General features: G+C 40.3%; 1 protein-coding gene across 2 annotated transcripts; it reads left to right on the plus strand.

The window, feature by feature from the left end:
- Positions 1-40: 40 nt before the first annotated feature.
- On the plus strand, positions 41-19223 carry wbp1lb (WW domain binding protein 1-like b). Of its 2 annotated transcripts, none has more exons than XM_031289568.2 (4): positions 41-754; positions 9445-9547; positions 13438-13599; positions 15999-19223. In XM_031289568.2, exons 1-4 carry the CDS (start codon positions 668-670, stop codon positions 16838-16840), a joined length of 1194 nt encoding a protein of 397 aa, XP_031145428.1. In that variant the 5' UTR covers positions 41-667; the 3' UTR covers positions 16841-19223. The 2 variants fall into 2 exon arrangements, with proteins under 2 accessions (XP_031145428.1, XP_031145429.1); XM_031289569.2 differs by lacking the exon at positions 41-754 and adding an exon at positions 6107-6251.
- Positions 19224-19233: the final 10 nt, after the last annotated feature.

The following is a 19233-nucleotide window of genomic DNA, read 5'->3' on the forward strand; positions in this document are numbered from 1 at the left end:
TGGCCCGTACACATAATGGGTATTAATTTGATATTTGCCTTGTGTACAATTTAAATCTTCTTTCCAATCACTTGTATCACTTTTTACATTTAATACGGTATAATACGGGGGAGGGGGATAACATGGTTAAAGGGTCACGAGGAAAGAGATGATTTTAAACGTGTGCTCCCATAAACTCGAGAAGAGATGAGTGTTTTGTACATGTGTCCCCATAAACTTCAGAAGGGGAACCCAGGAAGATAACAAGGCCATGCACTAGAGACGCACCGATCAGTGATTGGTCAGTCCTTTCCCAGCTGGCCCGAGCTGTCCAATCACGGGTCAGTCCGCAAAACTAGTGGCGATCCACGCAACTGAACGCCCATCACGTTGCGCACATGGATCGGGTAGAGGTGACCACGCCACACCCAGCAGACCAAGGCAGAGTGCTTTTGCTGGAGGAACGGCTTGTGTAACAGCTGTATCAGTGGCACCGACAGCAACCAGTTGCGCCAGCACCGTGCCTAGTTGAAATGTCGAGTACGCAGAGGAGGCGGCGCATGCAGCGGCCTCTCAGAGCGATAGGGCCCGCGAAATAGTTGAGGATATTCGGACACAGTTTGTGAACAACAGTGTTTGCATGCGTATGTTTTTGCCGAAGCTGTAACGTTATCTGCTTTTTGGAGGAATGAGAGGCGTATGTTCGGCTATTAAAATGGGATTGTTTTTGCACGCTGTTGGCTCTGTCAACCCCACCGAGTCCGCAGCAGACAGGGTAAGGCTGAGCAGTCAAAAACAAGGCTCTCTCTCACAGGACTGTTAGCTAGCTAGTTACCCGGCTAAGTTAGCAAACTTATTGCATTATTGCAGCACAGCATATATGTTGTAATTAGTGGCTTGCTTTAACTTACTATGCTGTCAAGAAAGATGTTAGCATGCTGACTGAGTTCAGTTGCTAACTGCGATAGCTAACGTACCTAGCATTGTTGAAGTAAAGGGACACTTATGAGCCAGGGCCTTGCTCTGTTGTGTTTATGGTAAAGGATTGACATTTTAGCCAGAAGTGAGTTGCATAAACAATGAAAGCAGTTATTCAGGTATGAATGCTGCCACACAGGTAGACATAACAGCTAGCACTTATTGGTATTAATCTTTGCCAGCAAAACTGAAAATGGTTATATTAGTTAATGAACCTAATAGCTATTCTGTCAAGATAATGTTCGATTTTATTGTCAGTGTGTTGACAATGACATTGTTATAATCGCAGCAGTCTTACCCTTTTGACGCTACATGTTTTCGAGACATGCTGTGGTGGCAATATTATATATTGTTGTGCTTCTTATGGGTACACTAATGATGCATAATTTGAATGATGTATTGATTAGTCAGCATCCAGTACTGGTCCTTCTCCACAATTAACATAGGGTATAGCCTAGGCTATATTTAGTCAGTAATCATTCTTGGTCATATGACTGTTCAGTGAAAACTTCTAAGTGTGCACAACATGAGTATGAAACCACAAAATTGCAAACTACTAAGTAAGACTAATTTATAAATGTGTGTGGAAACGCAGCAGATTTCGCATTATGTTGTTGCAAGCATGTTCGACTTACAGTAGCATGAGTAAATAGATGCAGTAACAACATTCTGCATTCATGGTTCTGCATTTTTGCTGATAAGAGACTCAAGGATACATCACAACTACTTCATAAGCGAGACTAAATCAATTTTAATGATAATCTAGATTAAGGCCGTAATAGGCATCCCTGTCACATAATTCCCTAATAATTTGCAGTTACTGTAAATGTGAGCTATTTGTCAATCCATTTGTTGTAAAAAAAAAAAAAAAAAGGTTGGAGAGAACCTCTCAGTAATTACCCATACCAGGACGTAATCAGTCCTTTCATACAAGATAGCCCTGTCTTTGTTTTATCAGTAGCTATTGTGCTCAAATATCTCTGAACTGGGCATCCTTTCTAAATCTTATCTACAGCCTGATTATATGCATTTCTTCTAGTTTAACCAGTTTATCCACAAGACCTGTATTGTTTCAGTTTCCCGATTTGTCAAAAATCACTTCCTGGTGATATGAGCTTTCTCATCGTGATGTATTCAGTGGCTGTTGTTTATCAATCCAAATACTTTATTGATCTCTGGATTGGGAGGGGATTGGGTTTGTTACATATGCTCCATTCTCGATAGGGCTACACGATATGAGGAAAATATGCAAAATGCGATAACGTTGAATGGCGATAACGATATTGCTTGCGATAAACAGATATTGAAGTATACTCAGTTCTGCATTTCACACAACAAATTGCATGTTGAATTTAAAACAAATGAAAGGAAATCATTTCAAACTTTCTTTTATTGAACAAATTAAACATTGAATAAAAAGAGTGACATTTACCCTACCTAACATTATAAAGTGCAGTTTTCAACTAACAGAACAAATCTCTGAGTGTCTTTCGCAATGTGTCGCAGCCTTTGGCGATGTGTATATTGCACCAGTTAATGTCGCAATGACAATAAAAAAAACATATATTGTGCAGCCCTAATTCTCAAGTAGAAATATATAAATAAATAAAGAACAAATAGAAATAAGAAAGAAAATAGAATAGGAAATATTGAAACAAATTAAAAGTAAGAAATATTTATGTGAAAATAAAAATATGTGCATTATATATATATTATATTTTATATATTATAAAAATGTGCATTATTTAGGTAGCTCACCTGGTTGAGCTTGCGCTCCATGCAATAAGGCTCAGTCCTTACAGCAGCGGCCTGGGTTGGATTCCGACCCGTGGCCCTTTGCTGCACGTCATCCCCCTCTCTCTGCCCTCTTTCCTGTCCTCAGCTGTCCTATCCAATGAGGGCCAAAAGCCCAAAAAATGATCTTTAAAAAAAATAGAGATATGAGTACTACAATATATACAACAGTGTAAATAATATTAGTGCTGAAAATTGGGTCTATTGTGGAACCAACAGTTCTATGTCTAAGCTTTATTGTAGTCATTTAAAGGTCCCATATTGTAAAAATTAAGATTTACATGTCATTTTTTCATTTTAAAGTTGAGGTGCTATATAAATACTGTGCCTTTAAATGAGCCGTCAGGACTTTGTGTGGTCGTGATGTCACAACTATACCATATACTATATATACTGTAGGTAGCATTCCCGGCAGCAATGACAAGATCTGGAAACGCTGGACCAACCAGAGTAGAATGGGTTTTTTTGGGAGGGGGGCTTAAAGAGACAGGTGCTAAAATTAAGCATCTAAAACAGAGGGTAAATACAGGTATATTCAGACAGACAGAGTATGAGTTAGTGTATTTCGATCATTTAAGTGTGTAAACATGTTAGAAACCCAAAATACAAGTAGGAATGAAACTTTAGAAATAACAGCTAGAGTTTGTCTAAATCTTATATCTAAAAGTGCTGGCAAACATACCATATGTTCTAACTTTTAGATATGAGGCAACTTGTGCTTGTTGAACTGACCTCCTCAGCTGTTAAAGTTTGTTCTTTGGGGGGAGTGTATGGCATTAACGGTTGCTAGTAACGCATCAGTGGTGTTTTATTATGCATAACCTTGATGACTATGAAAGAGCACCTTTCTTTGTTGCAGGACGGAATGATAAATAAGGGGTCAGCGAGGTCTTGCATCAGCTAACTTGCCAAGTCCTACAGGCCGGTGCTAAGTGGATCAACTCTGACTGTGCAGTCAGAATGAACTAAGAACTGTAGCCACTTATCTCCAGGAACAGTATTTGATAGTCACCAGGGAATTTGTGAACTGTTCTCATTGTCTGCTCATTTCATCAGCTGCTCATTACTAAGGTTTATTATTTTCAAACGCAGCAATCATTTCTGGAATGGTAACCAAATCTGCCTTTAATCTGGTAGAGTATTGCATGAGAGAGGTGGATAGTTTCATTGTTGCCTGTTTGGATCGGAGACAGGTAGAATCTAGTCTGTCCGTATTCTTTGCTGTCTGTCTTTTAAGGTAAAAGTTATTTAGGAATGCTCTCCTTACATGACTTACATGTTTTTTAGGTTCAGCTATATGATCAGACTGATCTCAATAAGTGCCGTATGTATGACACGCCAATTCGTATGCCATTTGGGCGTGTTGTCAAGACGCATAATCGCTTTTTAGTGTGTTTATCAACGCCGTTTGGCCTCCATTGACTTACATTACCTTGCAATTGTGTGTCAATTTACGCCGTAGCGAGTAGTATGAAAGCCCGAAAATCCGCATAGGGAGGTTGGTTGGGGTGTTGGATGGGTCAAACAACACAGGACTTTCACCCAGGAGACCGGGGATCGTGTCCCACGTGTCACGTTTCCTAAACCCAACCCTGTTATGGTTTTCCTAAACCCAACCGTCCGAAAAGCGATTATGCGTCTTGATAACATGCCAAAATGGCATACGAATTGGCGTGTCATACATACGCCGCTTATTGAGATCAGTCTGCAACCCGTCCGCTATATACGGCGTAGACATACACGCGGATAGCTCAAAATGTGTACAGATAAAACAAACAAACAAAAAAGAAAAGAAAAAAAGGGTATGAAGGGTAAGGGGTTATTGGGATTATAATGGGGCAGGAGTACCTTATTGCAAATCTTGGGCTAGATTGAGATAATATTTTATTTTACAGATTCTATCTTATTCCATTTGCATATGTGATCTCTGATTGTAAAATAATTTTTTTTTTCCATTTACAAAATGTGTTCTATTGTTAATAGCCACGCATTTAGTTTTGGTGGATTTGGCTGTTTCCATGTCCTTGTCACCTGCTTTCTGGCCGTCACACGCAATGTGTTTAAAAGATGCATGTCCACCAATTTTATCTTTCCTAGTAGCAAATAACAAAAATATTTTCTAGCTCCATCAGAGGTTCTTTTAAGTCAATAATATACTTTGGGGTTTTCTCAATCTCTTTCTGAAAGGACATAAATGTGGACATAAGAATTGTGTAAGAAATGTGTGTGTATAGTTTGCTACATGTTCCCCACATCCTCTCCAGCAACTATTTCCTGCTAAGGGGTGACATTTCCCATGCTTATAAGGTGTAATCAAATATATTTCATTCTTATTTTCCAAGCAAATTTCATCCAGTATTTATTAATTTATTAATTAATGTCTTAAAGGCGCATGAACTGATAAAATCTAAAAAGATTGCTGGGCTAGGAAAGGGCTAGTAATATCTCTCTCAAAAACATTTGTTTAAGTATTTACAGGTGAGAAGTTATATTATGAAACATCTTGAAGAGGATAAATCAAAAAATGCCTTAATACATGACATGATTGAAAGAAAAGTTTTCAAATATCTACAAAATATTGCAAAAGCTCACCATTGTAGATAATATAATGTCAAGTAGAAATGGGAAAAAGAATTAAATAAAAATAAAAACATCAGCAGAAGATTGGAAAGAGTCCATAACTGGAAACTGTCACCTAATTTTTTAAAGATTACATGGAGCACTATTTCTTCACGAAGGCCTATTTATGAAACCCTGAGCCCCTTCAGTACTCGGCTGTCTTTATGCAGCGCAGGCTAAAGACCCAAACAATCTAGATGGTTATCTGTATCGAATTGCAAGAAGGACTCAGCCTGCCAAGTATGGTACTCCACATGGTGGAGGGTAGTAAGTGAGTCAGTGAAAACAGCTGAAGTAATCAGAGACAAAGTGGAGAAACAGAGCATCATGTGTTTAAACATGTTAAATCCTGTTGTTAAATGTTGGGGCTGTTCTTTTTTGTAAATGACATGTTAATAAGGTTGAAACAGCTGTTGAGAAATGACTAATCTTTCGGGTTTGAGGTTGTGGACACATTTGTAAGCAGCTCAGCAGCTTGGTTTCTGCTGATCTGGTGTGTGACGAATCATTCCTGTGTTACTGCTCTGTGTCTGGCTTTTTCAGTGCTTTTCTTGCCATTCTCTCCAGGCCTCACACACCTCTCACCACCCTGTATGCCTTACAGTATCATCATGCAGCGGCCCAGCTAGGAGCTCGCTCTCTGCTGCTGCTTGGAAATTTCCGTAGAGCAATCTCTCTCTCTCTGTGTGTGTGTGTGTGTGTGTGTGTGGGGACATAGAAAAAAAAGGGAGGGAGAGAGGGAGGCAGGGAGAGGGAGTGAGAGTATGTTTGAGAGCTGTTTGACTTCTTTTGTGGGATAATGACCGAGGAGGTTGGAGGGACTTGTCTGGGATTTTTTTGGACCCTGGATCATCATGCCTCACAATCTGGGACCTGTGCTGGTAATCTTTAGAGAGCAAAACTATCTTTCTATAAGGACTTTGTCTAGCTAATCATTAAGCTAATCTAGAAGAAAACGTGAGGGATCTTCCTGGAAAAATCCACAGACTTTTCTCATGAGAGGATTTTGATTACAGTGCTCCTTGTCTTTTGGCACTATGCAGATCTATCTGATCTAATTATGGTCTTGCCTGTGTCCCTGTCCATGAATATGGCAGGTATTATAAGTCAGGTTTACTTTTTAATCAGGCATGGTTGCTATTTTGCTATATTGACGGTTAAAACAGACTTTTGTAGTGGAGTCAAATGCCTAATTGATTTTTGATGAAAGAGGACTGTCGAGTCAAACACATTCTGAAATTTTGAAGCTCTGATTAGGCCTCAGCTAAACCTTTGAGTTGAAATTGTGTATTAGAGCTGCGGCAACATACTGAGTTGTTTTGCTGGTTGCCGTTCAGAAATTTGCACTTGATATGGGGCTTAAACACCTTTCCACCACAAGTGGCTAAGTTGTTTACTTCAGAGCTAAGTATAAATGTTGGCTACAACTTAGATATCTGCAGTGTTATTATTATTATTCTAAATCAAAGATCAGGGCTAGGCATGTAAAAATTGCTCAGTTCCAATCCTATACTACATACTAACTGTGCAAAGGATGCACTATATACTAATCTTTATAGTATACAGTTTTTTTTTTTTTTGGTAAGTATATCAACTTTTACTGTATAATAATGTTTTTGCAGCTTTGAGTATTCCTCCCTTTTATTTTGTGAATTGCATTGTGGGACAGTAATGTACATCAACAGCACTCTCAAAAAACTCTAAGTATGCATACTGACTTTCTTTGAGAATACTGTTTTGTCATTTTTTCAGTGTGTAAAAACTACACACCATACATAGAGGATGGTACCTGTATACTACTTAAAACCTGTTTAGAAATATGTATTTAATGTATGGAACTAGGACACTGTGAAGAAAAAGCCCCTGGAAAAATAAGAAATGTGTCAGGAGAAGTCACGAAGCCACAGGCTTATATAACGGACCTCCTCTCAACTTAAGGAGAAAAAAAAAGAATAAAGAAAAAAAAACTTCTAAACTGAAGAAAAGGAGGACACAATTAACTAGCTCAATAACAATTAATATCAGAAATAGGCATTTTTTACAGTAGACATGTCACAGTAGGAAAAGCAAAGGTGTAAATAGTAAGATTAGAGCTGGTTCAGTGTCAGGGTCCTGGTATTGCGCATGCCGGCTCACTAGGACACTTGAATAGAACAGAGATATTGTCAGTGTTACCTGTCAGGTCACCTGTGCTCTTTGTACTATGTAACAAAATGCAGGCAAAAGAGGGGACACTCTAAAAATGACTCAAGAAACTACCATCAGTTGTAAGATTTTTTTTGGGACAAAAAGTAGTAGCAGTTTTTGCCCTGCTAGTAAGAACTAGAGGATGGAGACCCGACCCGGGACCCAAAGGGCCGGGTTCGGACAGATATTTAGAAATGATGTTCGGGTTCGGGTCGGGCTCGGTCACATCAGCGCGATAAGGCATTTGTTGTAAAATGGTGCTTCGGCTCCTTTAAGAGAGCTCTGTGTGTGTGTGTGTGTGTGTGTGTGTGTGTGTGTGTGTGTGTGTGGAAAGTGGGCAGAAGAGAGATAGAGGAAGCAGACGTGTAGATGCGACCGGAGCCGAGTTGGTGGAAGAAGTTTAAGTAAAACATTTCCGAATGCCTTCCTACAGTTGCTTAATAAAAGCGGGCTTTCCATACAAACAAACGTACATGCCTCATTAGTATGAGAAAAAAACAAGATTTTAACTGTGTCGGGCTCAGACATAAATATCTTAATGCCTGTCGGGCTCGGATCGGGTTCGGTTACTGCTGTGTTGGACGCGGGCAGGGCTCGGACAGAAAAATGCGGCCCGATCCGCACTCTAGTAAGAACATAGTGCTCTCACGATGACAGTTAGTTGGTCAGGTCAAACCACTTTGGTTGTCTGGGCTAAGAAGCAACAAGGATTTTAGTACTTAACCATGAAATTAAAATTGAAAGACCTAAAATGAGAAGGTTCCACCAGGAAAAGAACTGAAACCAAATAAAATTGAATTAAACATAAAAATTCAGAACAATAGGACAAATTGCCAATGTTCATAATTCTGATTAGCTTCTGGAGTGACATCCAATGCAAGACAGGTGCTCTGCCTCAGAGTCCTCTGCTAAAGTGACAATAGCTCATGAACAGGATCAGCAGCACTCCCAAAAACACAAAAATGTTATGGCCTTGGTTAACCAATTTATTTTTCATCATTACCCAGCTGGGTAAACACTCGACTGGGCTGTGTAGTTAGAGGGTAGAAGTACATAATGTAATAATAATGTGCTGTATTTAACCCCAAATCCCTTGCCAGTACTTTATTACGCTCTGGTAATCTCAATTGAACTTGTTCTACAGCTCCTAAAAGCAGTTGACATTGGCAAATATTTCCCAAACCATTTTTGTTCTACTTTTTAGTTGGACTTAATGGAGATCAATTTAGAGATTTCTTTTTACTTTGGCAATGAACCGTGTTTTGTTGATCAGTGTAAAACACAGAACAAACGTAATTTCACCCTGAGTCAAAAAATAAAATCAGGGTGAGAGGCATATTTTATAGGGATGTCCAGATCTGATCACGTGATCGGAAATCGGGCCCGATCACGTGGTTTCAGACTCGATCGGAATCGGACGTTACCTCCCGATCAGGACTCGGATATATATGTATATATATTCTCATTATTTTTTTAACACATCTATAGTTATGCAGTGGCACAGAGTTAGACCCTTTTGACTCCAATAGAAACAGCAACGCGTGCGGCATGACATCACTTTGTTGCAGAGACGCTATTGGTTAAATGCCGGCAAAGTAGAACACGGAAGCAGCTTGAAGCGGAAAGCGCGAGTATGTCTGCGGTCTGGAGGTATTATAAAGTTGAATTATTATAGAAGTATCGGATCGGGACTCTGTATCGGTAGATACTCAAAATCAAATGACTCAGACTCAAGGGCAAAAAAACCTGATCGGGACATCCCTAATATTTTATTGGCACTGCAAACCGTAACCGGATGCCTTGAGATGGCGTTGCATTTTTTTTTTTTAAGTTGAGGTGTTGATCATACTTTCCTTTTTTTAAAGTGACACTGCTTCTCTCTTTCAGAGCCTACTGTACTGTGAAGGCATTAACAACCAGAGCTACGTCTGTGAGTCCGGACACTGCTGTGGGAAGTCTCAGTGCTGCAGCTACTACTATGAGCTCTGGTGTAAGTATCTTGTTTTCCTTTTTGTTCTTCTTCTAACCCCTATTTTCCACCGGGCGTGTCTGCACTGTGTTCTGGACCCCCGCGAGCGATCACGGGCATTCAAATCAATGCTTGATAATCCACCAGCCGCGCCGCGTCCCAGAAGCGTGCGTGAAGCGGCGCTCCTCTCCGCTAAAGATACGCGCCAGGTCTTTTTTCACCCGAGTCCGTCTGAATAGACCTGTATTCATCCTCTGTCTGAAACGCTCTGATTTAGCACCTATCTCTTTAAGCCCCTCTCCCTAAAAAGCCCAGTCTGCTCTGATTGGTTAGTGCTACCAGGTCTTCCACAATCCGCATCTGCAATCACGGCCTCTCTACACCATCGTTGCAGCCGGGGAACTGTAACGGAACTGTAGTGGCATTTTCTACCTATATGTAGTATAGTTCTGACATCACAACCGTACTGAAGTCCTGACGGCTCGTTTAAAGGCACCGTTTCGAAATACCGGGTGCGTGCATTTCTCTGTGGATTGAGTGTTTTGTGTTTTTCATACTTTCACAGTATTTATATAGCACCTTGACCTACTTTATAATCCAAAAAGACAGTCTCACTTTTTACAATATGGGACCTTTAAATACTACTTCAGAGGCTTTTTTACTACATTTCTACAGTAAATTATCTACAGCTCTTTACTTGTTGTTAAATATTGTATTGTAAATGTATGTATCAGCTGTATTTCATTCCAGTTTTTCAAAATGTTAAAACATTTGCAATGAACTATATATTCAGGTATGTTGTGTATTAGTTGTAACATGATGAACTGTGGGAACATGTGTAAGTGCAGTATTAAATGTCTTACTTTACTTACTTTACGTGTTTGGAAAGTGTTCTTTAAAAGTCTGTGACAACGTAGGCTAAATTTCTTCACAAGGCAGCAATGAAATAAGATCTTTGGCATGCTCTTTGACATTATGTCTATCCATGCTCCAGCAGTGTTGCTGAACTGACCCCTTAAGCTTTTGAAATCGCCTTGTCCAAATCTACCATGACATAGTTCTTCCTCAGTTTCATTAAGGTCATTAGGATTTGGTCAACAACAGGCATTGGTTTTGGGGTCGGGGCAGGATTCATGGTTTTAAACTCAAGTAATGGAATCCTTGTATACAAGAGGGAGTATGTTTCCAAAATGCTCTCCGCGACAGGGTGTGAGAATGGTGCAGTAATCGTGCTACACGTGCTGACGGGCTCTTAGGCCAGCGACAGACTGGATGCGTGGCGTGAGCGTGTCAGCTGCGTGGCGTGTCTGTTTTTATTTTGGCTCCCATGTTAACAGGTTAGAGCTTGCAAACTGCCTGCGTGACACGCACGTCTCACGCGCCGATAACGCGTGCCTGTTAGAAATAGAACCAACACCTATTTTTCGCGCGACACGCAAGCGTGTTGGAAGCGTTTCCAGGCAAAATAGAATACGAAAAGATGTTTATAGTCATTTTGACACAAATACATATTAATAAATGACATGTTGATGTTTGAAAGTATCTAGGTTTTGATATAAATGTAATTTAAAAAAAAAAAAAAATCGATTTTCTAATATTGCACCTGTCAATACAGAATGAAATATTCTGTAGCCTATTTTGCCGTCAATACTGCTGACGTTGTCTTTGCTGTAATCAAATCAGTATATATTTATGTTTAACATGGTATTTCATTTTATCAATGGGAAACATACATGTGTACAGACAAGGCTAGCAGCAGCAGCACCGCGTCAGACACGTTTCTGGTGTGTAAAGACATAGAAAAATCCACGCAGCTGACACGCAACAAAAATGCCACGCTCAGGCCACACATCCAGTCTGTTGCCGGCCTAAGGAGTAGCTGTGGTCCTCGCTTCCAGGCTCCAACCATGATGTTTTAGCAGCACCAGGTTGTGATGTGGAGCAGAACTACTCGCTTATATTAATAGCATCAAGCTCACCAGATGGCAACACATACAGTTAATATTACAGCATAAATTATATTATCACAGCTTTGATCTTGAATTCTTGGACTGCAACATTATGTAGTTTTAATGACATATTTTTCTTTATTTTTTCTACATGCAGACCTTACACTATATGTTACCCTAAGTTATTAGGTAACACTTTATAATAAGGGTACAAAACGCAGGTGTAAGAAATGCATAACTTGTGATGATTTAATGCAGGAAGTAATGCAGGATGTATCATGAATTCCTGTTGCTCAAAAATAGTCATTATGAGTTGATGTGATTAGTTATGTTAGCCCACATTTACTGCATACATGTATTTACATGCCACCAAACGAGTTTGAACCCAGTTACATAGAAAAGGACATTTCAGTCTCATGCATTTCATTGTTGCCTGTTCTCAGAGAAAAATGAACATTTATATGTTACTGCATGATTTAAAAAAAAGCCTCATATTTCTTTGGAACCAGGTATTCTACTTTTAGAGTCTGATCAAATGCAGGGGTCTAAAATGTCCGTTTCTATGTACAGTAACTGGATTTCAGCTCATTTGGTGGCATATATATTCATGTATATGTTTTTATATGTGCCCTTTGAGGCAAGTTATGTTCTATTGTGCGCTATTAAGATATCTAAAACCATACTCATACTTTGTCACAATTTAGGCCTCTTTAAGTTATGTAGTTTTATTATGCCTCCATGCTGGCAACAGTCGTGGCTTGCATAATGTTTTTGGGTTGTCCGTCTGTCCCATTCATGAAAACGCATACCTCAGGAAGCCATGGAGGGAATTTCTTCACATTTGGCACAAACATCCACTTGGCCTCAAGGATGAACGGATTAGATTTTGGTGGCCGAAGGTCAAGGTCTCTGTGACCTTACGTCTGTCCCTTTCTGGTGAACGCGATATCTCAGGAACTCCTTGAGTGAATGTCTTCACATTTGGCACTAGCATCCTTCTGGACTGTTCACAATGGTCACAAAACAAGTTTTTGGCCATTACTTAAGAATTCCTACGCTAATTCTGACAACATTTCACACAAATGTCTTAATAGGATAAAATTATGAAGCGATGGCATTTTATATCCAAAAGGTCAAAGGTTAACTTCACTGTGACATCATAATATTCTGCAAACACACTTCTCTGGCCATTATTCAACACCATAACTCAGGAACAGAAGGGCAGATTGTGACAATATTTCTCATTTCGTCAGATACTGAATTGGTGACACTAATCTTAAACTGTGGTGATTGCATAGATCTTCTCTGCTGCCAGGTTGAAGGTGTGTGTGTGAAGCATTCATGTTTTGCCAATTTACTACATATGAGTCTAGACATACATGGATGTAAACTGCAACTTGGTTGGCAGAGACATAAACATGTTTTTGAAGCCAAGTTTTTGCTTTCTACTGCTGTTTAGACTGGATTCTAGATAGTACAGTTCCACAAATAATGCCTTTGTAGAAAATTAGGACTTCATATCATACAGAAAAAGCACAGATTGTTCTTAAACAATCACATTATGCTGGTGTAATAATATGGTTTTACATATTGGGTTGCTTCATAGAGGAACCTCTCAGCCCCTTGTTCTAGAAATAAAAACTGTACTTGGACCTCTCAGTGATGATTGAAGTTATGTCATCAAATTTGAAATGCAATACATATAGTGTACAAGCATGTGAATGTTTCACTAGAACCAGATGTTGGCATTATTTGATCTGCAGTGTTATGTTTGTGTTAGCAGCATGCCCTTTATGTACAGTAGAGTTCTACATTTCCATTATCGTATAGCACAATCTTTCCTGTTTGGACCTATTCATCACCCTGTGAGTTTATTTTATCGATCACATTTACTTTTGATCTATTTTGCTGGAGTTCCATTTTAAACATAACATGACAGTGTTGATCTTCCTCTCCCCTCAGGGTTTTGGTTGGTATGGGCGATCATCTTCATTTTGAGCTGCTGCTGTGTGTGTCACCATCGGCGCACCAAACACCGGCTGCAGCAGCAACAACGGCAGCATGAGATTAACCTCATCGCTTACCGCGAAGCACACAACTACCCCTCTGTGCCCTTCTACTTCAGTAAGAGCTACCACTCCAACACACACAACATGATGATATGTAACTATTTTATTTTTTTGATTATTTTTTGGGCATTTTTAGGCCTTTATTTACAGGACAGCTGAAGAAATGAAAGGGGAGAGAGAGGGGGGAATGACATGCAGCAAAGGGCCTGCTCATCAAAAAAACAACACACACAAAGTTTGCCACTAGTGAACATAGTGGAGCGTTTAGCAGCTAAAGAGACAGACATTTTTTCTCCAGAGTTGGCGGAGAGCAAAACGGAGCCAAAAGTAGAGAGAAAATTGGACTTAATTTTGCCAGGTGGACAGAAACGCGACTCCAAATGAATGCTAATGTTGCTCTGTGTCTGCAATATGAGTAAGGAGTCAACTGTTTGCTAACAAGTTTGCTACAGCAACTTTATACGGTGATATCAATGTTGTTTACAGCTGGGTGGCGCTCCCCTCCCAAAAAAAAACAACACACAACTTTAGCTACTTAAAGGGGAACACCACGTTAAATGAAGAATTCCACTAGTTTTTTTCCATGGCCGAGGAACGTTCAATCAATATTTGTGAACATGAGCTACTCTCTCTCAAAGCCAGAAACCAGAGATGTAAGTCTAAAACTTGTGATGCCATCAAGTATAAAGTCTGGAGCTGGAGCTCCTGAAACAGAAAATGTACAGATATTCTCAGAACATTCCCCTGGGTGCTCTCAGTGACATCTATAACATCTTTCCCAATTCATTGCCCATAGAGCAGTTCAATGGCATCACACATTCTAGTTTTAGCACTGTAGTTTTTGGATTTGAAAATATTTTTGGACTGTCTTAGACCATAGAATTTAGTTCCCCTTTAAAATACATGAATACTACTCCGTGAACGTCAACTAGTGTGAACTTTGTTATCACAGAAACAATTTTGTTTTATAAACTTAAAGTAATGTGTAGTTACCACCAGTCAAACAAAATAAAATTGATAATGATAAGGAACTAGAAACTGAGCAGAGCTGAGAGTGTCATTTTTGTCGACATTGACATCGTTGACATATTTTTTTAATGTTGGTTTGCTTATCATTGTCAAGTCAGCTTGAGGGACTAAATAAGGCTTCCTGGTCAGAATACCAGGTTTACACCTAAAGGCTGTTTTATGCTTCTACGTCAATTCCACGCCGTAGCTACGCCGTCGCTCCTACGCCATCGCTCCTACGCCGTCGTGACCCTTTCGGAGTTCTGCGTCGGGGTTGAACGTGTTTCTTTGCATCACGGTGCATTTCACCGCCAGAATGCTAGGGGGTGTGTGGTCTTTACAAACGGATAACCCCGTCATTGTAACCACAATATGTCTGAGTTTATTTGCGAAGCTTATGTCAATGAACTAGCATGTTGCTACTCCCCACAGTAGGCACAGGACGAGTTGACCAATCACAGTCCTTGCGGTCTGCGTCGCCTCGACGTGAGGTTACAAGTTTTGGAGGTGTGCGTCAAGCTACGGCGGAGGGCTCGGAGAGGGGTTCGCATCGACGCAGAGGGGTCTGCGGGGTTATGCCGTCGATTCGACGCAGAAGCATAAAACAGCCTTAAGTTGATGACAAGTATTTATGGTTGGTTGAGGCAGGTCCTAAACCTCTCTCCCCCAAACATCTTAGCTTGGAAGAGCTGTCAGTTCTTTTCAATGGGACAAAGAATCGCCACACTGAACTCATTAATCTTCCCTTTGTAAAAAATAAAATAAAAAGTTCTGTTGTACAGAAGCACTTTTTGGTACCCAGAAGTGCACACAGTATATACATTGTTTGATCATTAAATCTGTTTGTATACATTTGTATTACTTGACCCCATTACTAAGCCTACCAGCTGTGTATGACTCACAGTACATCTGTGTCAGGTCTGCTGAGGTGACGATGTCATGTAGTCCACCCACTTCCTTCATTGTTTCTTGGAAAGAAAAACTTGGGGCTGAACTGAATAACTTTTTTCAAGAATATTAATTTCTAATCAGTAGTCTCCTCGTTACATCAAACTAAGGAATTTAAAACTAGTGACAAACAAAGCAGTGGTCCCTGGCTCAAATGTAATGTTTGCACTGACATGTATCCCTGGTTTCACACAGCGTCAGAACCTTCCCTGTTTGCATGCCCCAGTTTTCAGGAAACGGTCAGCATTGCTGTTTTGGTACCTCGCCAGTGTTACGACACCATCTCGCACAGTGCTGCAACAATCTTCAGCACAGAATTGACCCAGAAATTAGCTTGTTTTGTCACATTTTTCCCTCTATTGCTCTATGAATGTTTGAATAGTGGTCCAGAAAGTTCAGTGAGGTCATACTGAAATATTTAGGAATCAGGCAGTGGTGTTTACATAAAATAAAACATTAGTTTCAGGGCATATTCAAATGTATGCTTTTTCTCTTCAGGGTTTCTGCCAAACTACCTCCTGCCTGACTACGAAGAGGTGGTCAACCGGCCACCGACTCCTCCCCCTCCCTACAGTGCCTTACACACAGGCCCATCATCAGTGGCTTCTAGCCCACTGGGTCCTGAGCAGCAGGAGAGACACTGTCCAACCATCCAGCCCACTCCGGTGCCCCCGGTCTCTGACAGTCTGTGTTGCAGACCCAGCATAGAGGAACCACAAACCCCCACCTTAGACTTGAGGCCAAAGCCTGACAACAAGCCCATGCAGACAGCACAAGATTCAGGCATGATACTGCTGTCAGATGGGCTCAATAGGGAGGGACTAACCAGCCAGGAGAAAAGAAGTGAAAGTGGGGACGACTCCTGCAAGGACCATCTGCTAAAGGACCCGTCAGAGGGTTCTGCTGAGGACAAAGACCGACTCCCCAATGGTAGGAGGAGGCGATTCACAGGTGACTCTGGGATTGAGGTGTGTGTGTGCGGCACACGTGGGAGCAGCGGTTTTAGTGGAGCTGTAGGGACAGGCCAGGAAGGCAAGGAGTTGAGGGAGCTAGAGAGCCTGCTGGGGCACGAGGGAGATGACAAAGAGGAGGAAGAAGAGGAGGGGGAGGAGGCGGGCGACTTCTGCGACAGCTGTGGCCATCGAGCCTCCTTCAGTGGGGAGGAGGAGCAGGCGCTGGGCGGGCTGGAGAGGCGGGTCGCACGTGGGCCGTCAGGATCTCCTCAACCGGCTCACCAGATAGGCAGCGCCTCGCTCCACCCTCCAGTGTGCCTCCTCCTCCACACCATCAACGAGCAGGAGGGACCGCACCACAGCACCAGCACTGAGCCGCAGGGCTGAAACACAGTCAGCACACCTTTGTTTCATTGAGGGAAGGAGAGAGCACTTGAGACAGAGCATGGAGGCATATGCTTTTGTATTTGAGCAAATGTTTTATGACTAAATACTTTCTGAGCGAGTATTTTTATGAATGTGTGCATCTTAGATAAAACAGGGGTGGGAGCAGGCGGGGGAATGTCAACTAAATATGATTAAAATGCAAAGGTTGAGAAAGCCTTCTCCTCCCCACACTGGAACAGTGGCCTTAACCTGTGTATTATGAGTTATGTTTGGGCAGTTGAAGCCCTTTAACAGCCTGTGTCAATTGAGACTACACACACACACACACACACACACACACACACACAGTGTCTTTCAGTTGTCCTTCTCATGCAACGGAAGCTACTGACACACTGTCTGAAGCTGTGACGTCAGGACAGGACGTTAGGTGCCCAGGATGAATGCAGCCTTCCTCACCGCCAGGTGCTTGCAACAGTTCTGCAAAGCAGTTCTCTGCAGGCAGGAAACTACAGTACGTAGTGACAAAAAAACACAGCAGGAACATTTTGGATGAGTGCAATGTGGATTTACCACAGTGTGTGCGTATGCAAACTGATCCTGTACAGGGACACTATAACAAGACTGTGTGGGACGTCCCGTACATACTTCTAAAGTGCTTTTCAGCGTTTAGAAAACGCTCTGCCTTGTCTGTTTTTGTTGCGCTCTATCTGCCCTGCTAGTGATAGAGAAGTGTAAGTGCATTTACAAATCTTGATGTGAGCAGTTCCTATTTTGCACAAAGTGTATTTATCTTTATGAATGAGCTTTTAGCTAAACAAATCAAAACAGAAAATGCTTTCATTACTTCAGTCTTAAATCGCAGTACATGATTTAGTGTCTTAGGGTTTTGTTACATCTGTAAGAAATGGACCTCTGTGGATTGTTATGGAATGCAACCGATTCACTTTGTACACAATCATTTTTAAATTAATGAATCTTTGTAGTATGACTACCCAGAAAAATGCAGAACTTTGATGAACAATGATACTTTTCTTAGAGATTACAACTGAGATGGGCAACGTCAGACCTCAAACTTTGGTGTGAGTCACTTAAATAGTTTACCGCCTAAACCCACTATACAGTATAAAATGCTCCTCCTCCAGTTGAGTGGAAAAATACGCGTTTGGGGACTTAAGTTTTAGTTAATTCAGTTTGGATTAAAAAAAACAAAAAAAAAACAGAAAAAAGCATAGATTCAGATAAGGTAATAAAATAATAGTTTGATAGTTGTCCTTGGCTTTTCTTAATATCCAAATATCTATAAATAAGAGTTTTGCACAAGAGGATTTTTTTTTTATGGACAAACAATACAATAAGTTAACAAGCAATATTTATAATGATATATACCAAATAGTTCTGTTAATGTATCTTCTTTGGAAGACTTAGTTTGAAACGCCTTTAAGAGCTTAAATGTTTTAAATCCAACCTTAATCCAAATCTTACAGCGGCTGTTATAGATTAGATGTTGATTCATGATGAATGGGCCATGGAAAATGCTATGAGCGTGCTGTGTGAAACTTACAAATTAAGTGAAATTTTAGTTTTCCCACTCTCTGAAATTAATTGGAACTTGGTGATGCTACATTTCATCATCATCCACGTGTTCTTTTTTTTTTCCAATTTCCTCGTAGCACCCTAAAAATTCAAAGCACAAATGTTTCAGTCATTGGTCTCACAGATTTCTATATATACCCTAAAACAATCTAACTGAAGAGGTCTCTCAAAACTTCTAGCACAAGTTGAAAATGTAACGTGTACTTTATGTATTAGCAGTAAGATGATTGAATCTTACACATCAATGTCTGAACACACTCTAAAATTCTTTATATGTTAATTCTTTATGTGAGCTAGAAAGTGATATTGTGTGATTGTGGTACATGTAACCAAGACAAGCTATTTTCATATCAGCTGAATCCTTTAAAAAATTGGATTCTGTATAACTGTATAAAATTTTAGAACCACTTTATATTTGAAAATGTGTTCTGTCACGTTTGTGAACCAAATAGTTGCTTTCATATTTTTTATGAAATCATTAGCTTTATTGTTACGGTCGGATTTTTTTCTCATTATGGGTATTATTTTTCCTGTTAGAATAAGATTTAACTTTTTTTTTTTTTTTTTTTTTAAATAACTTATCCTTAAGTTGTGTGAAGGGTACGTCTGACTAGTAGATAACTTGTTAAGAAGATCAGGGGCATCTTGCCAAAGACACGTTTTCTTTCTTCACCAGTGTGTGTAAGGTGGTTTTGCACATATCCTTTGAATGTTCTGACCATTAACATAAGCCATTTATTACAGCAACCAATATGGATGTATTTTCAATAAACATGCCCTTTTAAATTCATTAATTTGTA

The sequence above is a fragment of the Sander lucioperca genome, chromosome 4 (genome assembly GCF_008315115.2).
Source record: "Sander lucioperca isolate FBNREF2018 chromosome 4, SLUC_FBN_1.2, whole genome shotgun sequence".
NCBI lineage: Eukaryota > Metazoa > Chordata > Actinopteri > Perciformes > Percidae > Sander > Sander lucioperca.

Bases quoted from the DNA above. Each gene is read 5' to 3' on its own strand.
- wbp1lb (XM_031289568.2), top strand. From the start codon at position 668: ATGAGAGGCGTATGTTCGGCTATTAAAATGGGATTGTTTTTGCACGCT. The intron at 9,548-13,437 runs GTAAGTATCTTG...CTCTCCCCTCAG, and splicing joins CTACTACTATGAGCTCTGGT to GGTTTTGGTTGGTATGGGCG. The intron at 13,600-15,998 runs GTAAGAGCTACC...TTTTCTCTTCAG, and splicing joins CTCTGTGCCCTTCTACTTCA to GGTTTCTGCCAAACTACCTC.